This window comes from Bufo bufo, chromosome 9, assembly GCF_905171765.1.
Source record: "Bufo bufo chromosome 9, aBufBuf1.1, whole genome shotgun sequence".
NCBI lineage: Eukaryota > Metazoa > Chordata > Amphibia > Anura > Bufonidae > Bufo > Bufo bufo.
Window position 1 is genome coordinate 189658245 of NC_053397.1, and position 18040 is coordinate 189676284.

Below are 18040 nucleotides of genomic sequence, written 5' to 3' on the forward strand. Positions count from 1 at the left end.
TTTTTGTATAACCTCTTTTTCTCTCGTACAATCTCCATTTTATTTTTCTACTTTCTCTTTCCTCTTTTTCTTTCTCCTTTGTTTCTGGACTGTCTCTTACTAGGAACCCAAGCGTTCCCCTCTCCTTCCCCCGGACCTGTTAAAGAGTCTGGCTGCTCTAGAGGAGGAGGAAGAGCTGGCTTTCTCCCCTCCTCCTGATCTTTACCCAGCTCTGCTCGGCCCTCTGGCCACACTCCCTGGACGAAGCCTCTTTGTATGTATTCTGCGTGCTGCACTTCTCCCTAGTCCTGGTTAACCTCTGTGTCTTGCGCTACACTTTGGACCTCATTCCTTCTTCTCTCAAAGCAGTACTAATACTCTTTGTGCTCTGATATGTATGTCTTTGGCAGTAAATGGGTTTTTAATTTCTTCCACTGTCCATATTAACACCTTCAGAGCAGATCCTTTAAATCCAGTGAAGTGCACAGCAGTAAAAGGGGGCTGCACTGCACTATCCTGTCTGTCCGGTGTGTAGTGTTTTATTCGGGCGCTTATCTGTCCAACAGAGTAAACTAAAAGTTCAAGCTAAACAGAGATGGGTTGTTACCGAAAGATTTTTAGTGTGAATTTTGTCTCTAAAGGGGTTTTCTTTTTTTTTTTTTTTAGGGTTTCTGTCACCCGAAAAATGGGTATTAAGCTGGCTGACATTTGCGATGTGCTAATGTCAGCTGAACATAACTATATTAGTGCCATCTCATTGCCTAAAGCCTTTATAGAAAAAAAAAACTTTTATAATATGCTAATTTGCCTCTAGGAGCAGGGAGGCGTTGCCCCTGCTCCTAGAGGCTCCGTTCCCCTACCTCTGGCCCTGTCTGCAGTGTAAATCTCGCGCCGTTCAGTATTCGGCGCAGTGAGTGAAGCTGGCAGCCGGCGAGCGCCCTTCACTCACTGCTTTACACTGCAGACAGGACCGGAGATAGGAGACCAACGATGCCTGCCCCTGTCAATCTAGTGTAGCAGGGCGTGGCCAGAGTTGGGAGAGTTTGTTTTTCTCAATAACGGCGGCAGGCAGTGAGATGGCACTAATATAGTTATGTTCAGCTGACATTAGCACATCGCTAATGTCAGCCAGCTTAAAATACCCATTTTTCAGGTGACAGAAACCCTTTAAGAAGTGCTCAAATTTTTCTGCAGCACTACTACAGGAGAATTGAGGCGAAAAGCTGTTAACTGTAACTCGCCGTAGAAAAGCAGCAGGTTACATTATGATATGATCATTATACAAATTTTTTTTTTAAAAAGCGCCCAAAGCTTATAATGTCCAAATTTACCCAAGATGAATTCCTTAGGGGTCAAAATTAAAGAGCAGAAAGTCACTTTGAAGGAGTTTCTAATGTTTTGGCACTATACAAAATGTGCTCTAGTCCTTTGTCCTGCATTGAGCCGAGGTCCAAGTCTTGCAGTGAGCCCAGCCAGTAGATAAATTACACAACTAGCATTGATTTTCACAGTACGAATATATGGTAATGTTTGTGGTGTTTTCTCTTAATCTTTTGTAACAAAAAATCAAAAAAAAAATCATAATTTTCAGTTTTTCCTTCAGTATTTTTTAATATTATATCTGTCATCTAATGGGCACAAAATAGAGGTCTAATTGTCCTGTGAAAAATATCTAATACGTGTAGGTTGGCTCAGAAATTAAATGGTTAATCCAGAGGACCCCCTCGTTAATATTTCTTTAAAGCATCTAATAAATGTATTCATTGCGTTAGCAGTCATCCACCGGAAAATCCTATTAAAGTAGCTGTAAGTTTGGGTGTGGAAACATACGAACCATGTTGGCTAATTAAGCATACCGGTTTAACGGCGTAGATCCAGCTAGGTATATTTGGGTGTGTCTCTACAAAGGCTGCCTTTATAGAGAAGTGCCCGTACCCTGCCTCCACAGTTATATGTTGGCAGCAGATTGCACTGTGAAATGGCAAATTGGTCTGGCAGTAAATTGTCTCTCTTTCTTTTGGAGAAGTCTCTTCTGGAAAAGCCATCTGAGCTGATATCCCAGCCCCCCTCTTTCCTCTCACTCACTGGATTTTCACTGAGCCAGGTAAGGGAGGGTATGGAGAGCTGAGCATTTTGAGGTGACAGGACCTGCATTTTACAGTTGTTCACGTGCTGATCGCTAATGCCAATTTTCTCTGTTCTTAGCAGGAAAGGTTCCCGAGTAACAGCGTCTTCAATGATGTGTACAGCAAGTCGTCCTGCGGTAGCACGAAATCGGAAGTGTGCCATCCAATCGGACAGCAGGAGACCTCTCTTTATTCTCTGTTTGAGGGCAAACCTTGGTCTCCATCTCTTCCAGCAAGCTCGGGTAAGGAGCATTATTAGGGTCCAACTGGCAAAAATTTTATTATTTAAAGGGATATTGTTAGCAGATTCATACTGCTCTAAGCATGGGCAGCAAGAAATAGTGGCGTGCTCCCTCATTACAAAGAACTATGTTTTACTCTGGAATCGGTTAGTGTTTCTGAGAAAACATAGGGGGTCATTTATTAAGATGGTCATTTTAGACGCCCATCTTAATACCCCTTTAGCTGGCAGTGGATACACCGAATTTATGTAGAGGTGCCGGCCTCTACATAACTTCGGTCTATCCACCGCCTGTCTAAATCTACGCCACCTCGTTTTATTGGGACTTTTTTCAGGATTGGTGGTGGTGGGAGGATGGCTGCACGATATATCGAAAAAAATAATCGAATCGCGATAATCTCCAAATGCGATATGGCGATTTGGCCGATCCGAAAATGCTGCAATTATATATGAAGGGGCCCCGCCCACATAACTGGCTTTGTGTGTAAAGTATTTTACTACTGTCTGAAACGAGCTCTCTCCTATTGATAAAATGGCCAGCCTCTGTACGCACTTTCACTACGAATGCACTGCAGTGAGCTGGCCGGCGCGTGACTGACGTCACTTAGTAACGCTCCTGCTTCCTGAATTAAGTGGGAATAGTGTAACTAAGTGACATCAGTCACGCGCCGGCCAGCTCGCTGCAGTGCATTCGTAGTGAAAGTGAGTACAGAGGCTGGCCATTTTATCAATAGGAGAGCTTGTTTCAGACAGTAGTAAAATAATTTACACACAAAGCCAGTTATGTGTGCAGTTTAGGACACATGAGGGGACACACAGGGCCATGAGGGGGACCAACATAAGATGCTATATGTGTGTCTTATGCTGGCCCCCCTCATGGCCCTATGTGTCATAGCACACATCCCCTATAACAGTGCCATCTACAGATCCACCCCATAACAGTGTCCTCCACAGATCCCCCATAACAGTGTCCTCCACAGATCCCCCATAACAGTGTCCTCCACAGATCCCCCATAACAGTGTCCTCCACAGATCCCCCATAACAGTGTCCTCCACAGATCCCCCATAACAGTGTCCTCCACAGATCCCCCATAACAGTGTCCTCCACAGATCCCCCATAACAGTGTCCTCCACAGATCCCCCATAACAGTGTCCTCCACAGATCCCCCATAACAGTGTCCTCCACAGATCCCCCCCATAACAGCGTCCTCCACAGATCCCCCCCCATAACAGCGTCCTCCACAGATCCCCCCCATAACAGCATCCTCCACAGATCCCCCACATAACAGCGTCCTCCACAGATCCCCCACATAACAGCGTCCTCCACAGATCCCCCCCCCAACAGCGTCCTCCACAGATCCCCCCCCCATAACAGCGTCCTCCACAGATCCCCCCCCCCCACATAACAGCGTCCTCCACAGATCCCCCCCCCCCCCACATAACAGCGTCCTCCACAGATCCCCCCCCCCCCCACACATAACAGCGTCCTCCACAGATCCCCCCCCCCCACATAACAGCGTCCTCCACAGATCCCCCCCCCCACATAACAGCGTCCTCCACAGATCCCCCCCCCCCCCATAACAGCGTCCTCCACAGATCCCCCCCCCCCCCCATAACAGCGTCCTCCACAGATTCCCCCCCCCCCCCCCATAACAGCGTCCTCCACAGATCCCCCCCCCCCCCCCATAACAGCGTCCTCCACAGATCCCCCACATAACAGCGTCCTCCACAGATCCCCCCCCCCACATAACAGCGTCCTCCACAGCATAACAGCGTCCTCCACAGATCCCCCCCCATAACAGCGTCCTCCACAGATCCCCCCCCCCCCACATAACAGTGTCCTCCACAGATCCCCCCCCCCCATAACAGCGTCCTCCACAGATCCCCCCCCCCCATAACAGCGTCCTCCACAGATCCCCCCCCCCCCCATAACAGCGTCCTCCACAGATCCCCCCCCCCCCCATAACAGCGTCCTCCACAGATCCCCCCCCCCCACATAACAGCGTCCTCCACAGATCCCCCCCCCCCATAACAGCGTCCTCCACAGATCCCCCCCCCCCATAACAGCGTCCTCCACAGATCCCCCCCCCCCCCATAACAGCGTCCTCCACAGATCCCCCCCCCCCCCCCATAACAGCGTCCTCCACAGATCCCCCCCCCCCCATAACAGCGTCCTCCACAGATCCCCCACATAACAGCGTCCTCCACAGATCCCCCCCCCCCCACATAACAGCGTCCTCCACAGATCCCCCCCCCCACATAACAGCGTCCTCCACAGATCTCCCCCCCCCCATAACAGCGTCCTCCACAGACCCCCCCCCCCATAACGGCGTCCTCCACAGATCCCCCCCCCACATAACAGCGTCCTCCACAGATCCCCCCCCCCCACATAACAGCGTCCTCCACAGATCCCCCCCCCCCACATAACAGCGTCCTCCACAGATTCCCCCCCCCCCACATAACAGCGTCCTCCACAGATCCCCCCCCCCCCACATAACAGCGTCCTCCACAGATTCCCCCCCCCCCCACATAACATCGTCCTCCACAGATCCCCCCCCCCCATAACAGCGTCCTCCACAGATCCCCCCCCCCCCCCACATAACAGCGTCCTCCACAGATCCCCCCCCCCCCACATAACAGCGTCCTCCACAGATCCCCCCCCCCCCCCACATAACAGCGTCCTCCGCAGATCCCCCCCCCCCACATAACAGCGTCCCCCCCAGATCCCCCCCCCCCCCCCATAACAGCGTCCTCCGCAGATCCCCCCCCCCCCCACATAACAGCGTCCTCCACAGATCCCCCCCCCCACATAACAGCGTCCTCCGCAGATCCCCCCCCCCCACATAACAGCGTCCTCCGCAGATCCCCCCCCCCCCCACATAACAGCGTCCTCCGCAGATCCCCCCCCCCCCACATAACAGCGTCCTCCACAGATCCCCCCCCCCACATAACAGCGTCCTCCACAGATCCCCCCCCCCACATAACAGCGTCCTCCACAGATCCCCCCCCCCCCACATAACAGCGTCCTCCACAGATCCCCCCCCCACATAACAGCGTCCTCCACAGATTCCCCCCCCCCCCACATAACAGCGTCCTCCACAGATCCCCCCCCCCCCCCCCCCACATAACAGCGTCCTCCACAGATCCCCCCCCCCCCACATAACAGCGTCCTCCACAGATCCCCCACATAACAGCGTCCTCCACAGATCCCCCACATAACAGCGTCCTCCACAGATCCCCCCCCCCACATAACAGCGTCCTCCACAGATCCCCCCCCCCCCACATAACAGCGTCCTCCACAGATCCCCCCCCCCACATAACAGCGTCCTCCACAGATTCCCCCCCCCCCCCACAACAGCGTCCTCCACAGATCCCCCCCCCCCCCCCCACATAACAGCGTCCTCCACAGATCCCCCCCCCCCCCACATAACAGCGTCCTCCACAGATCCCCCCCCCCCCACATAACAGCGTCCTCCACAGATCCCCCCCCCCCCCACATAACAGCGTCCTCCACAGATCCCCCCCCCCCCACATAACAGCGTCCTCCACAGATCCCCCCCCCCCCCACATAACAGCGTCCTCCACAGATTTCCCCCCCCCCCCCACATAACAGCGTCCTCCACAGATCCCCCATAACTGTCATACCCAGCCGCATCAGCGGCTCATATGGGAAAATCCAAGCAAATAGACCTCTAGCACAATTCCCTTTTAAGATATCGTTATCGCAATTTTTAGGGCCCTAATCGCAATCGCACAAAATTCCCATAATGTGCAGCCCTAAAATAAATATTTCATCCTTTGTAATGCATAGGGCTAATTCCACAGCATATATACAGCAACATATGTAACACATGGTCATTTAACTTGTGCAGGTTTTTATTTTATTTTATTGCACAAATTTTGTCCAATGAGGGGAGTTAGTGCTAACATATACATCAACTTATGTCACTGTATAATGCAAGAAATAAAATTAGACCAGCACCTCCAAACACAATATAATAGAGTGCAGGGCTCGCTCCCATTGCTGACATGCATTACATTACTGTTATACTTACTATGTATATGAAAATTGATGCTGTCTGCACATAAATTCCATCTGCCCAAGGCTTTTACATAGCGTACTATGGCTGGATCCTACACTGCCCTGAATGTTGTAGGCTTTATGCCCGGGAGAGGCAAGTCTGATCGTGTAGGTTACCATCTGTAAATCCACCTTGCCATTGGTAGATTGGCCGGACACAATTTTGATAAATGTGCACAAAGAGCTTCAAATTGTCATACGTAGTAAGTATAGCAATAATGCAATTCGGAGTGATCCATGTTTCCAGTGTTTGCCTGTGTCTTTAGGCTTGGAGCAAGGTGCTGCTACATATACTGTTTGCTTATGCCACCGTGTAGGCATACAGTGGAAACCATGGCTATTAGAAAAACAGATACAGCATGGTATATACGGTGAATTTTTATTTTATTTTTTTGAGTGGGGGGAGATTCCTCAGTATTGAATACTGCAGTAGACTGTACTAATTCATACAGCCGAAACGAGGCATACTGATGTGTACCAGCCCAACAGAGCGGACACCCTTTAGGTCTCTCAGATAAATGGGGCCTTATGGATATGTTTGATATATGCAGCAGGAGCTTTTCCGGCGCATATGGCAGACTGCTTGAGAAGAGTGCAAATAGTGAACAATATTCAATAGAATGTAAAAGATAAAGGATTAGAGGACATCTGTCAGAAGATTTGTACCTATGAAACTGGCTGACCTGTTGTATGTGTGCAGAAAATTATCATTGGCAGGGGCTGGCAGTGAAAATATCATCACACATCACCCTGTCAAAGAGCATAGAGAGCAGAGCCTCTAGGTGTAATGACAACGCCCCCATTGCTCCTAGAGCCTTATTTGCATATAGTAAAACATTATTTTTCCCAGCTATGCGGGCACATAGGATCATGGGACTAACACAGATGTCTTCAGCTGCCAAGTGCACATGTAACAGGTCAACCGGTGTCATAGGTGCAAATCTGCTGACAGATGTTCTTTTAGGTTTCTTTTGTGGTGGACAACCTTCTGTAGAACGAGGAGGTTCATTATAGGCATGCTTTGTCTTTATCTTCTAGACCATTCTACACCAGCCAGTCAGTCACCTCATTCATCAAACCCGAGCAGCTTACCAAGCTCTCCACCCACCACAAACCATACAGCCCAGCCCTTCTCCAACTTCGGGCCTATAGGAACCCCAGACAACCGTGATCGGCGTTGTGCTGACCGATGGAAGACTGACAAGCCAGGTATTTTTTTATATATATATTTTTTTAAACATGGCAGGGTGCTAATTTGGCAGGGTTATTTTTTATTAATTTAACTCTGTTTTTCGTCTTTTCTTGCCAAGCTATGGGTGGCTTTGGTCTGGATTACCTGTCTGTGACCTCATCATCCGAGAACAGCTGGCGCCAGATAAATAATTCCAGCAGTGCGAATGCTTGGGCAGCTCAAAGCAACGCAAGAGAGGACTCTTCAGCTGCTCTGATGGAGAGCTTGAAGGTTAGTGTCTACAGTGGACAATCTTTTACTAAAAATGCTTATTAGGCCGAATGGAGTTATAGAACAGAGGGGGGAAATCATCCGATCAGAAACCCCTTTGTATTACACATAGCAGGCTGCTTGCTCCGGCTCACTATCTTGCAGAATTTGTCTTCCGTTTATAGCACAGATTGATGCCTATTGACTTTACTAGGGCCAAGATAATACGTCAAATGAATACTGAGCATCTGTGATAATGGCTAATCAGCAGCTCATCTTTTTAGCAAGGTGCCAGGGTTATTAAATTGTCGCATCGCTTCAACAATAGTCGAGCAATGTACCAGCAAACTACAGGTTATGCATATGCATCAAATCATTATAACCACTAGAGGGCACAGTAGGACCACATAGCCGCACACAGGCATGGCAATGGTACATATTCAATTCAGTTCCTGCTGTTTAACCATGTCTCCGTATTAAACCCTGAGAGCTGAACTGTATGAATGTTATAAATATACACTGCTCATCAGATTTCATGTTGCAGAAGCATCTCCTCTAATGTACAGATGGATTCATTATAAAACCACTAACGTGGCTTTCAAATACTGGAAATATGAATTATAGCTTACCCATCTGTAAATATTATTTATTATTAAAGCGCCATTCATTCCATAGCGCTGTACATATGAAAAGGGGTATACATGCATAATACAGACAATTGCTCTAAGCATAAACAAGACAAGTTACAGACTGGTACAGAAGTAGAGGACCCTGCCTGTGAGGCTTACAATCTACATGGTATGGGAGAAGGACACAGTAGGTGCGGGTGAAGTTGGTCATGGTGGTATAGAGGCAGCAGGGTCACTGGTTGTAGGCTTGTCTGAAGAGGTGGGTTTTCAGGTTTCTATAGAAGGATTCCACTGTAGGTGAGAGTCTGATATGTTGGGGCAGCGAGTTCCGGAGTATGGGGGATGCACGGGAGAAATCCTGGAGTCGATTGTGGGAAAAGGTGAGAAGAGGAGAGAAGGAGGTCTTGTGAGGATCGTAGATTACGTGTGGGAATGTATCAGGGAAAGTAGCTCAGAGATGTCGGGAGGTTACAGGTTGTGGACGGCCTTATATGCATTTGGTAGTACTTTGAAGTGAATTCGCTGGGCAATGGGGAGCCAAGGAAGGGATTGGCAGAGGGGACAGGCAAAGGAGTAATAGGGTGAGAGGTGGATCAGTCGGGCAGCAGAGTTGAGGAGAGATTGGAGGGGTGTGAGTACGCTAGATGGAAGGCCACAGAGGAGAATGTTGCAGTAGTCTAGTCGGGAGATGATGAGGGCATGTACAATTAGTTTTGCAGACTCAAAGTTGAGGAAAGCATGGATGCGGGAGATGTTTTTGAGTTGGAGGCGGAAAGTGGTGGAAAGGGCTTGGATGTGTGGTCGGAAAGAGAGGGCAGAATCCAAGGTCACTCCAAGGCAACAGACTTGGTTGACCGGGGAGAGTGTGCAGCCATTGATCGTGATGGATAGGTCTGTTGGGGGGGTTGAGTAAGATGGGGGAAAGATGATGAATTCTGTTTTTATCCATGTTAAGTTTTAGAAAAGCGAGAGGAGGAGGAGGATATGGAAGATAGGCATTGTGGGATTCTGGATGGTAGGATGGTGATGTCTGGACCAGAAAGGTAGATTTGTGTGTTGTCAGCATAAGAGTGATACTGAAAGCCATGGGACTCTATGAGCTGTCCAAGGCCAAAAGTGTAAAAAGAGAAGAGCAGGGGTCCTAGGACAGAGACTTGCGGGACACCAACAGAGAGGGAATGAGACGAGGAGCTGGTGTGAGAGTGGGAGACGCAAAGGGAGTGGTCGACAGTGTCAAAGGGGAGGAGGACAGAGTAATGTTTTCTGGTTTTTACTGTTAGTAGGTCATTGGTGACTTTGGTAAGGACAGTCTCAGTTGAGTGGTGGGGTCGGAAGCCAGATTGTAGCCGGTCAAAGAGGGAGCAGGAGGAGAGGTGAGAGGACAGTTGAGAATGGACATGTTGCTCAAGTAGCTTTAAGGCAAATGGAAGAAGTGATATGGGGCGATAACTGGACAAAGCAGATGGGTCAAGTGAAGGCTTTTTGATTATGGGTGTAATGTTAGCATGTTTAAAAGCAGAGGGGAAGACACCAGAGGTTAGTGATAGGTTGAAGAGATGAGTTAGGGCTGGGATAGATACTGTACATACAGTATCTATGGTCGGGGCTTCACAGTGAAATAGATTGCAGCGTTTAGCAAGCTGATCTGTACATATCTATGGCCGGGGCTTCACAGCAATGTATTGCTTGAGCTATGAAACAGCTATGTATTTCCTCTTTTGATTCTGCTGACCGTGCCTTTCCTCCTCAGTCTATTTGGTCAACCACAATGATGCACCCTGGCCCATCAGCCCTGGAGCAGCTCCTGATGCAGCAGAAGGAGAAGCAGCAGAGAGGACAGGGATCACTCAATCCTCCGCACTGAGAGACGGGAAGAAGAACCCAGTGACATACATGGCATGATTGGTCAGCAGCACAGGACAGGATATGTCCTGAGCCCTGAGGAGGGCAGCCCTCTCTCCCCCCTCACCGATCTGGGGGGGAGCACATGTGGGGGAGCGTCCAGCGTATCCCACCAAATCTGAAAACCCCCGACCGCAGGCGACGCAGTTACCTGACGGACACAGCAGGAAGTTCCCCCTCCAGAGGGAGCTTGGGACTTCTTGAGTATGGGGGGAAAAGGGGTAACGTGCCCCCATCTTTCTCGTTATTTGTGCATGCCTCTCACAGCACCCCCTGAACTTCTGCCTAACACACGGATAGGAAATATCCCCCAGCAGTGCAAGGCAGGTGGGGGCAATAAGAGCTCTTCCCTCAGCCGTAATGAGTTTTATGGTTCTGTATCTAGGTGGCGGGTGCACAAGAAACACCCCCCGCATCCAATTTACAACCGAATGTCAGGGACTCTCTCCATTAGTGGAGACTGAGGAACTGGTCCCCTCTCGCCCACCAGCTTGTGCTGGCTGAGGGAGGTGTGATTGAATGGGTAACTTTTTTTTTTTTTTTCCCCTTTCAGGGGAATGGGTGAGGGGTTGCGTGTCTGTGTCACAGTTATGAATGCTTGCTTGTTCCCATTGAGTGTCCTTAATCTACTTTGGTGTCTGTCATTCCCTGCCTGCTTAATTGTCATGTGTGTTTGTGTGTGCGCTCAATGTTCCCCTAAAGCTGAGTATTGCAGTCTGGATGGTGGCATATTGGGGAGGTGCTTTTATGATGGGGCAGAACATAGCATAGAACTGGGCTATACAGCCCTCCCTTCCCTCCCATGGGTTATAGCTAGACTTCAGCTGATTTTTTTTTATTTTTTTTTCCTCTCCCCTTATTAGCCTGCCTCTTTGCGAAGTCCCTTACAGCTGGCGGAGGGGCACCTGAAGTGTAGGATCAAGTTGCAATACTAGTTGCAAGTGCCAGAGCTGATAGCACAAGGCAAGAACAGGAATTGTTCTGTCCTCTACACTGCTCCAGCAAGACGACGAGCATTGCGCACAAGCAGTGAGAGAGCTGGGATGGTTGCGAGTGGTGAGCAAGATGAACACATGATCTAGTGGAAATATGGTGAAAAAGAGCATGAGTGCCTCACGTGTCCATCTGGATGGAGTGAGAAATGGTTCTTCTACGTAGAGTCGGCATACAGGTCGCCCCTATGTGTGTTTGTGGATGTCAAGGGGTACCATCTGGTGCCCCCGCACGTTTAGCACCTCCTGCATTGAACATACATCTAACACACAGTTTGGGGCCAGATGTTTTCCGTAGAACGAAGGATTCTCTTGGAAGAAGCCAGTACTCTTTGGGGATAAAATATAAACTGAGAAGTGGCAAGGTGCCACTTTGGCTATTTTAGCAGGATCTAGAGTGTGGAGACCCCTATTCACTCCTCCCCTTTTCCTTGTGTTCTTGTGTGAGCACCGTCTGCTCAGATCTGCTTTACCATTAATAAACTCATCTTCTCTAAAGCCATATACGTGTCTGTCGTCTTTCTGTTCCATTGGAAAGAATAATGGCTCAAGTCTGGGGAATTAGGGGGCCAGGGTAATACGTGGAAGTCTTGGTCATGCTCTTCCAACCAATGTTGACATACCTAGCAGTGTAATATGTCACATTGTCCTGTTGGAAGATCCCATCCACCCAAGGGAAGACAATCAGCATTTGTGGGTGTACGCGATCTGTAAGGATGGATTCATACCCAAATCAGTTGAGTGCCTTCCACATGGATGAGTAGGCCCAGAGATTTCTTGCCTGACACGTCACCGTCCTTCCATTTGATCACACAGTAGAGGTCCAATTCTGATACTGCAATGAAAATTGAAGCCTTTTCTGCCGAGAGGTGTAAGAGAACCTCTGTCTGCGTCGGAGCCTTATACACAGTAGGGTTCACTGAACTATTAGACACATGCCTGGTAGCCCCCTAGTTCATTTTGGCGGTGATCTGCTCCACTGTAGCGTGTTGGTCTGCCCTTGCTCACCTTCATAGGCAACATTCACCTCTCACATCGATGGCATGTGGTGGTCTGTAGTTTCACTTATTTGCATAGGTGCCATTAGTCCACTTACACTTTCACATTTACACTTTCACCACAGCAGCACATGAACAGTTCGCAAACTGAGCAGTTTCAGAAATACCGCCACCCTTCGCCCAAAAAGCCAATAATCCATCCCTTGTTGCAACTGATAAATCGCGCCCTTGATGGCAATGAGGGATATGTGTGCAGACAGCCTATCGCACACCTTGTATGCTGACGACATGCGACTTTCTTCATGAGCTGTGTGCTGCAGATGTCGAAAGTAGGAAGTGGTCATAATAATGTGACTTGACTGTGTGCGAACTGTTCGTGTCAATTGATGTAAGGTATAGATAAATAGGATTTTTTGTGCTTACCTGTAAAAAAAACTCTTCTCACTGGACCGGTTTTGGATGACCTAGAGAAGGCATCTGATAACAAAAAAGGGTTTCCTGACTCCAGACCTCCCAAAAGACAACAGTTTTTTCGTAAAAATAAAAAGATTTTCAATAGAGGCAAAAGTCTAAATTTCCGACAAGAAAACAGAAATAGGAAGTCAAAAGATACCCCACATATAAAAGAAGTATGGCAAGCTGTAAATACCACCTGTTCATTTGAACAGACAATTGCAAGGATACAGGACAAAACTCCCACATTTCATTATAGGTGGGACAGATGGTTAAACAGTAATTATTATCCCTCTCAAACTTGAGAGATATTCCTGCATAGTTTTGATGTGTTAGTTATGTTATTTGTTTTTCTGTTTTCATATTCTTAGGTTATATACTATTTTTATAGGAAGAATGTTTACTGATAATCAATACTTCTTGGTTACAATCGTTTCTTCACAATACAAGCTGTTATACAAATCGCTTATAATATGTTTCTCTTTTGACATTGTGAAAAATTTTGTTTATTTCTTCATATCTTCCACGCGACTTAGAAAGCAATTTCTGTTCTATTTGTTTGTTTATAAAAATTTTAATAAAAAGAATTTCAAAAGAAATAGGAAAGATAAGAGATTATTTTTTAATTCTCAGTCCTCTTCAGGGTCCAAAGCTGGTCAACATTGACAGTTTCTGTTCCGTGGGGGAAGACTCTCTCTGTTTTCTCTGGCTTGGAAAAAAAATCTCATCAAGCCCGTAAATTCTTGGTATTATAAAAGACTGTTTCCGTCTAGAGTTTCTCTTCCCCACCGGAAAGATTAAAAATTACAAATCTTTTACAAAATTCTACAAAGAACCTAGCACTAAGACAAGAAGTTTTTTCCCTTCTAGAGAAAGAGGTTCTAGTTCCTGTGCCGGACTCGGAGAAAGGGAGGGGGTTTTATTCGTCCCTTTTCTTTGTTCCCAAGCCAGACGGAACATTCAGAATGATCATAAACTTGAGAGACTTAAATCAGTTCCTAAGATACAAAAAAATCATAATGGAATCTATACAGTCCGCAATAAAACATCTATTCAAAAACTGCGTCATGGCCACCATAGACACAAAAGGTGCCTATTTCCATATCCCAATTCATGCAGAATTCCAAAAATATCTCAGGGTGGCAGTTTCCATGGAAGGCCAAGTCTATTATCTACAATACAGAGCACTTCCGTTTGGAATATCTCAGGCCCCCAGGCTCTTTACAAAGTTGATTGCAGAGGTTATGGCTCGCATAAGGGAAGGAGACCTTTTGGTTATCCCTTATTTGGACGATCTTCTAGTGGTGGCAGAAACAGAAAACCTTTTAACCTCTCATTTCCAAGAAGTATTGCAAATTTTGACAAAACTAGGATGGCAGATCAACTGGGGAAAATCAAATCTGACCCCTTCCCAAAGTTGTGTATTTTTAGGACTGATTCTGGACTCTGTAAACCCATGTTGTTTGCGTCCTCAGCACAAGATATCCCGATTAAGAGAAGATGTGCGGTCCCTGGTAGCCTCAAAAGATCGAACCATCAAACAGGGAATGGCAGTATTAGGCAGGATGTCCTCCACATTACCCGCTGTCAATTGGGCCCAGTTTCACTCCAGAACACTTTAATGGCAGATTCTAAAGGAGTGGCAGGGATCACTATCCCCATTGGATGCCCCGCTTCCTCTAACCCCTCGGGTAATACAGTCCTTAATCTGGTGGCTGGCTCCTTCAAATCTGTCTCAGGGTCTCCCTTGGGACTTATAGGAGCAGATAACCATCACCAAAGACGCCAGTCCAACCGGGTGGGGCGCCTATTGTTAGTGAGGCGTTCAACAGGGGGTATGGAGCTCAATGGAGAGTCAGGACTCCCAGAACATGAGAGAACTCAGAGCAGTTCTACTTGCCTTAAGAGAATTCCTACCCATAATACAAGAAAAGGGAATAAAAATCTTCTCAGACAATGCCACAGTGGTATCTTACATAAACCGACAAGGAGGGACCAGATCAAAAAATCTTATGTCCTTAACCGCAAACATTTTTTCTCTAATTATTCCTTATATTCCCTTTTATCAAAGCAGTACACTTAAAGGGAACAGAAAACAAGCTGACAGACTATCTAAGCAGAAACCTTCTAGACCAGGGAGAATTGGTGTTTGAACAAAGAAGTCTTCAATCGGATAATTCAGCTATGGGGCCGTCCTCAAGTAGACCTATTTGCAACCATCGAAATCAAAAAATGCAACCTATTATTTTCCCTAAATCCGGAAGTTTCTCCAACATGGATAAGACGCCTTCTCCCTTGCGTGGCCGAATCGATTTCTGTACACCTTCTCTCCAGTGAGGCTTGTTACAAAGGTTGAGGCAGGAACAGACAAGGATCATTTTGATCTCCCTCTTCTGGCCAAGGAGAACATGGCTCACCTGGTTGAGGAAGCTTTCTTTAACAGATCTTTGGATTCTTACGGACAGGCGGATATGTTGTTTCAGGGTCCTGTCTTCCATCCGGACACCATCTAACAGCCTGGTATTTGAAAGGGAAATCCTAGAGCGCAGAGGTTTATCTAAGGAAGTTGTATCTACCCTATTATCATGTAGGAAAAAAGTAACCTCTACCATTTGCCTCAGAATATGGAAGACTTTCTTAAATTTCTCTAAACCCAGTAGATCCCTTAAATTATCCTCCTATGTCTAAAATGTTAGAATTGTTTTTTACAAAGGGTTCTCAATAAGAACCAAAGACCTAGCACTCTTAAGGTACAAGTTTCCGCCCTTAGTGCTTTTTTGATTTCCCAATTGTAAATCATCCATGGATTAGGAGATTTTTTTTAAAGCAATTAGTAGGATTAAAGCTGTGATCAGACCCTCAATTCCCCCGTGGGATCTTAATCTAGTTTTGACTAGAATGACTGAGCCTCCTTTCGAACCAATACAGGACTTGACTATTAAAAATGTGTTGTTTAAAACCGCCTTTTTGGTGGCAATTACTTTTTCCAGGCGTCTAGGGGATATTTTTTCCTTTTCAGCCTCCCCTCCTTATACTAACATCTTGGAGGATAGAGTGCTCATTAAACCAGATCCTTCTTTTCTTCCTAAAGTGGTCCCCCTGTTTCATAGAACCCAAGACATTGTTCTTCCATCCTTGTGTCAGTCCCCAAAGAACGAGAAAGAGAGGAGAATCCATTGTCTAGACGCAAAAAGATGCCTGTCCGAATACTTGAAAGCCACTAGTCAATGGAGAAATTCCTCTAGATTTTTTGTACAATTTGGAGGTAGAAACAAAGGTCTCAATGCTCCTTCTAGAACACTTTCTAGATGGATAGTGGGTGCCATTACCTTATCCTATTCAACCAGATCCATTTCTACTTCATGGGCAGAGAGGGCGAATGCATCTCTAGAACAAATTTGTAGAGCTGCTACCTGGAAGTCATTTTTATTTATTTTTTTGCAACTACAAGTTAGATTTAGACTCTAAAGACCGGCTGTCTTTTGGCAGAAAAGTCCTCCAGGCAGAAGTCCCCCTAAGCTAATAATATTCTAGTCGTCTCTCAAGGGTGCTGTCATGGAAAAGTGATTACCGGTAAGTGTAATCTTAAATTTCTTGTTCGTATCAATGGGGGACACAGGATACCATGGGGCGGGAGCAAAAGACCAAAGCAGAGCCAAGGCTGGCCATGAGGTCACACGCAAAACTGCGGGGAAAGGAAGCACAGGAACCCAGAAAAGAACAGGAAGAGCATGAACCAGGATGGCCAGCCAGAAAGCGTAAAGGATGCAGTGACTTAGACTGGGCAGAAGAGAAATGCCCAGTTTAACGAAGCCAACGGGCTGGAGATACTTCAGAAGATGTGGATAGCAGAACAGAATATCCCCAAGAAGGTTAAGCCTCTGACGAATGAACATGAAGTCTGGGTATCGAGGACCACAAAACTGGTGTTTGAAGTCGAGAATGGAAGGCCAGGATGGTTTGCATGACAATAAGCTCCAAAGAAAGAGAGGGAGGTTCACCCAATAGAAATAGGTCTGTTGAATCTGGGTACCTATGAGACCCGGCCACAAGATCCCAGCCATGCTACCGAGAAAAATGTTGCATAAGAGTACAGCCATGTGAAAGTCCGTCACTAGACAAAAGGAAGACTGCCAGATGCTGGGTCCAGGACAGTATCATGACTGACGTGAGACAGAGCAGCTGCACTGGGAAAAGAGAGCAGGCTGCAACAAGTGAGAGCGTAGACCAGGCATCCTCAAACTGCGGCCCTCCAGCTGTTGTAAAACTACAACTCCCACAATGCCCTGCTGTAGGCTGATACCTGTAGGCTGTTCAGGCATGCTGGGAGTTGTAGTTTTGCAACATCTGGAGGGCCGCAGTTTGAGGATGCCTGGCGTAGACGTTCCCCAGGAACATTTTAGGGATGTAGCTATGCGGAAGCAGATTAGGAACCGCTGTGTAAGCTCTGCAAAAAGAAAAAAAACTCCCAAAGAAGAAGTAATATGGTAGGAGGATGCCCCCAGAGCCACAGAGGCTCGTCGTAAGTTCTCTCACAAGAGAAGCCGTCCGACACACCACAGACCAAACTGCATGGACTGGCCAACACTAACAGTAGGCTGAAGCAATGCCCACCCCAGAAACTTTGGGGGTGCGTAGACTCATGTAAATAACTCATGAAAGAATAAAGTTACGTTAAAACCAAGCACACCATTGTTTTTCGTGTGAAAATCCCAATAAGTTTGATGTCACATGACCCTCTTCCTATTGAAAAAACAAAAGTTGGATTCAAATTGGCCGACTTCAAAATGGCCACCATGGTCACTACCGAGCTTGAAAAGTTTCCCCCCTCACATATACTAATGTGCCACAAACAGGAAGTTAATATCACCAACCATTCCCATTTTATTAAGGTATATCCATATAAATGGCCCACCCTGTACATACATTCAGTTGTGTGGGTGCAGTGCACAATCTTTTTACCCTGCCTCAAGCCCAGTGAGAGAAAAAAATTACTTTAATCCGTCTGTTAGTTAGGTGGGCGGCGGCGGCCATTTTATGCAAGCTCATTGCACCTGCACTGCATCTGAGCTTTTGTGACATTCAAATCCAAGCTTGAAATACTGCACTAATAATCTGGTTTTTAAAAAAACACCCTTTTTTAGCAAAATACAACATCTGGTGCATTTGCAGGATTAGTCAGTGTGCAATTTAAGCTA

At 47.1% G+C, this 18040-nt stretch overlaps 1 protein-coding gene across 9 annotated transcripts in view; it reads left to right on the forward strand.

Moving 5' to 3' along the window:
* The window catches only part of SMG7 (SMG7 nonsense mediated mRNA decay factor), a 54992-nt gene extending 43105 nt beyond the window's left edge, over nucleotides 1-11887 (forward strand). The window contains exons 18-23 of one of the 9 annotated variants that reach the window (XM_040407303.1): nucleotides 104-253; nucleotides 2003-2083; nucleotides 2185-2347; nucleotides 7466-7636; nucleotides 7738-7889; nucleotides 10248-11887. In XM_040407303.1, coding sequence (XP_040263237.1) covers nucleotides 104-253; nucleotides 2003-2083; nucleotides 2185-2347; nucleotides 7466-7636; nucleotides 7738-7889; nucleotides 10248-10361 — 831 coding nt within the window. In that variant the 3' untranslated portion in view covers nucleotides 10362-11887. The remainder of the gene's footprint in view (nucleotides 1-103; nucleotides 254-2002; nucleotides 2084-2184; nucleotides 2348-7465; nucleotides 7637-7737; nucleotides 7890-10247) is intronic. The other 8 variants (XM_040407304.1, XM_040407305.1, XM_040407306.1 and 5 more) reach the window with 8 other exon arrangements.
* The last annotated feature ends 6153 nt before the right edge of the window (nucleotides 11888-18040 follow it).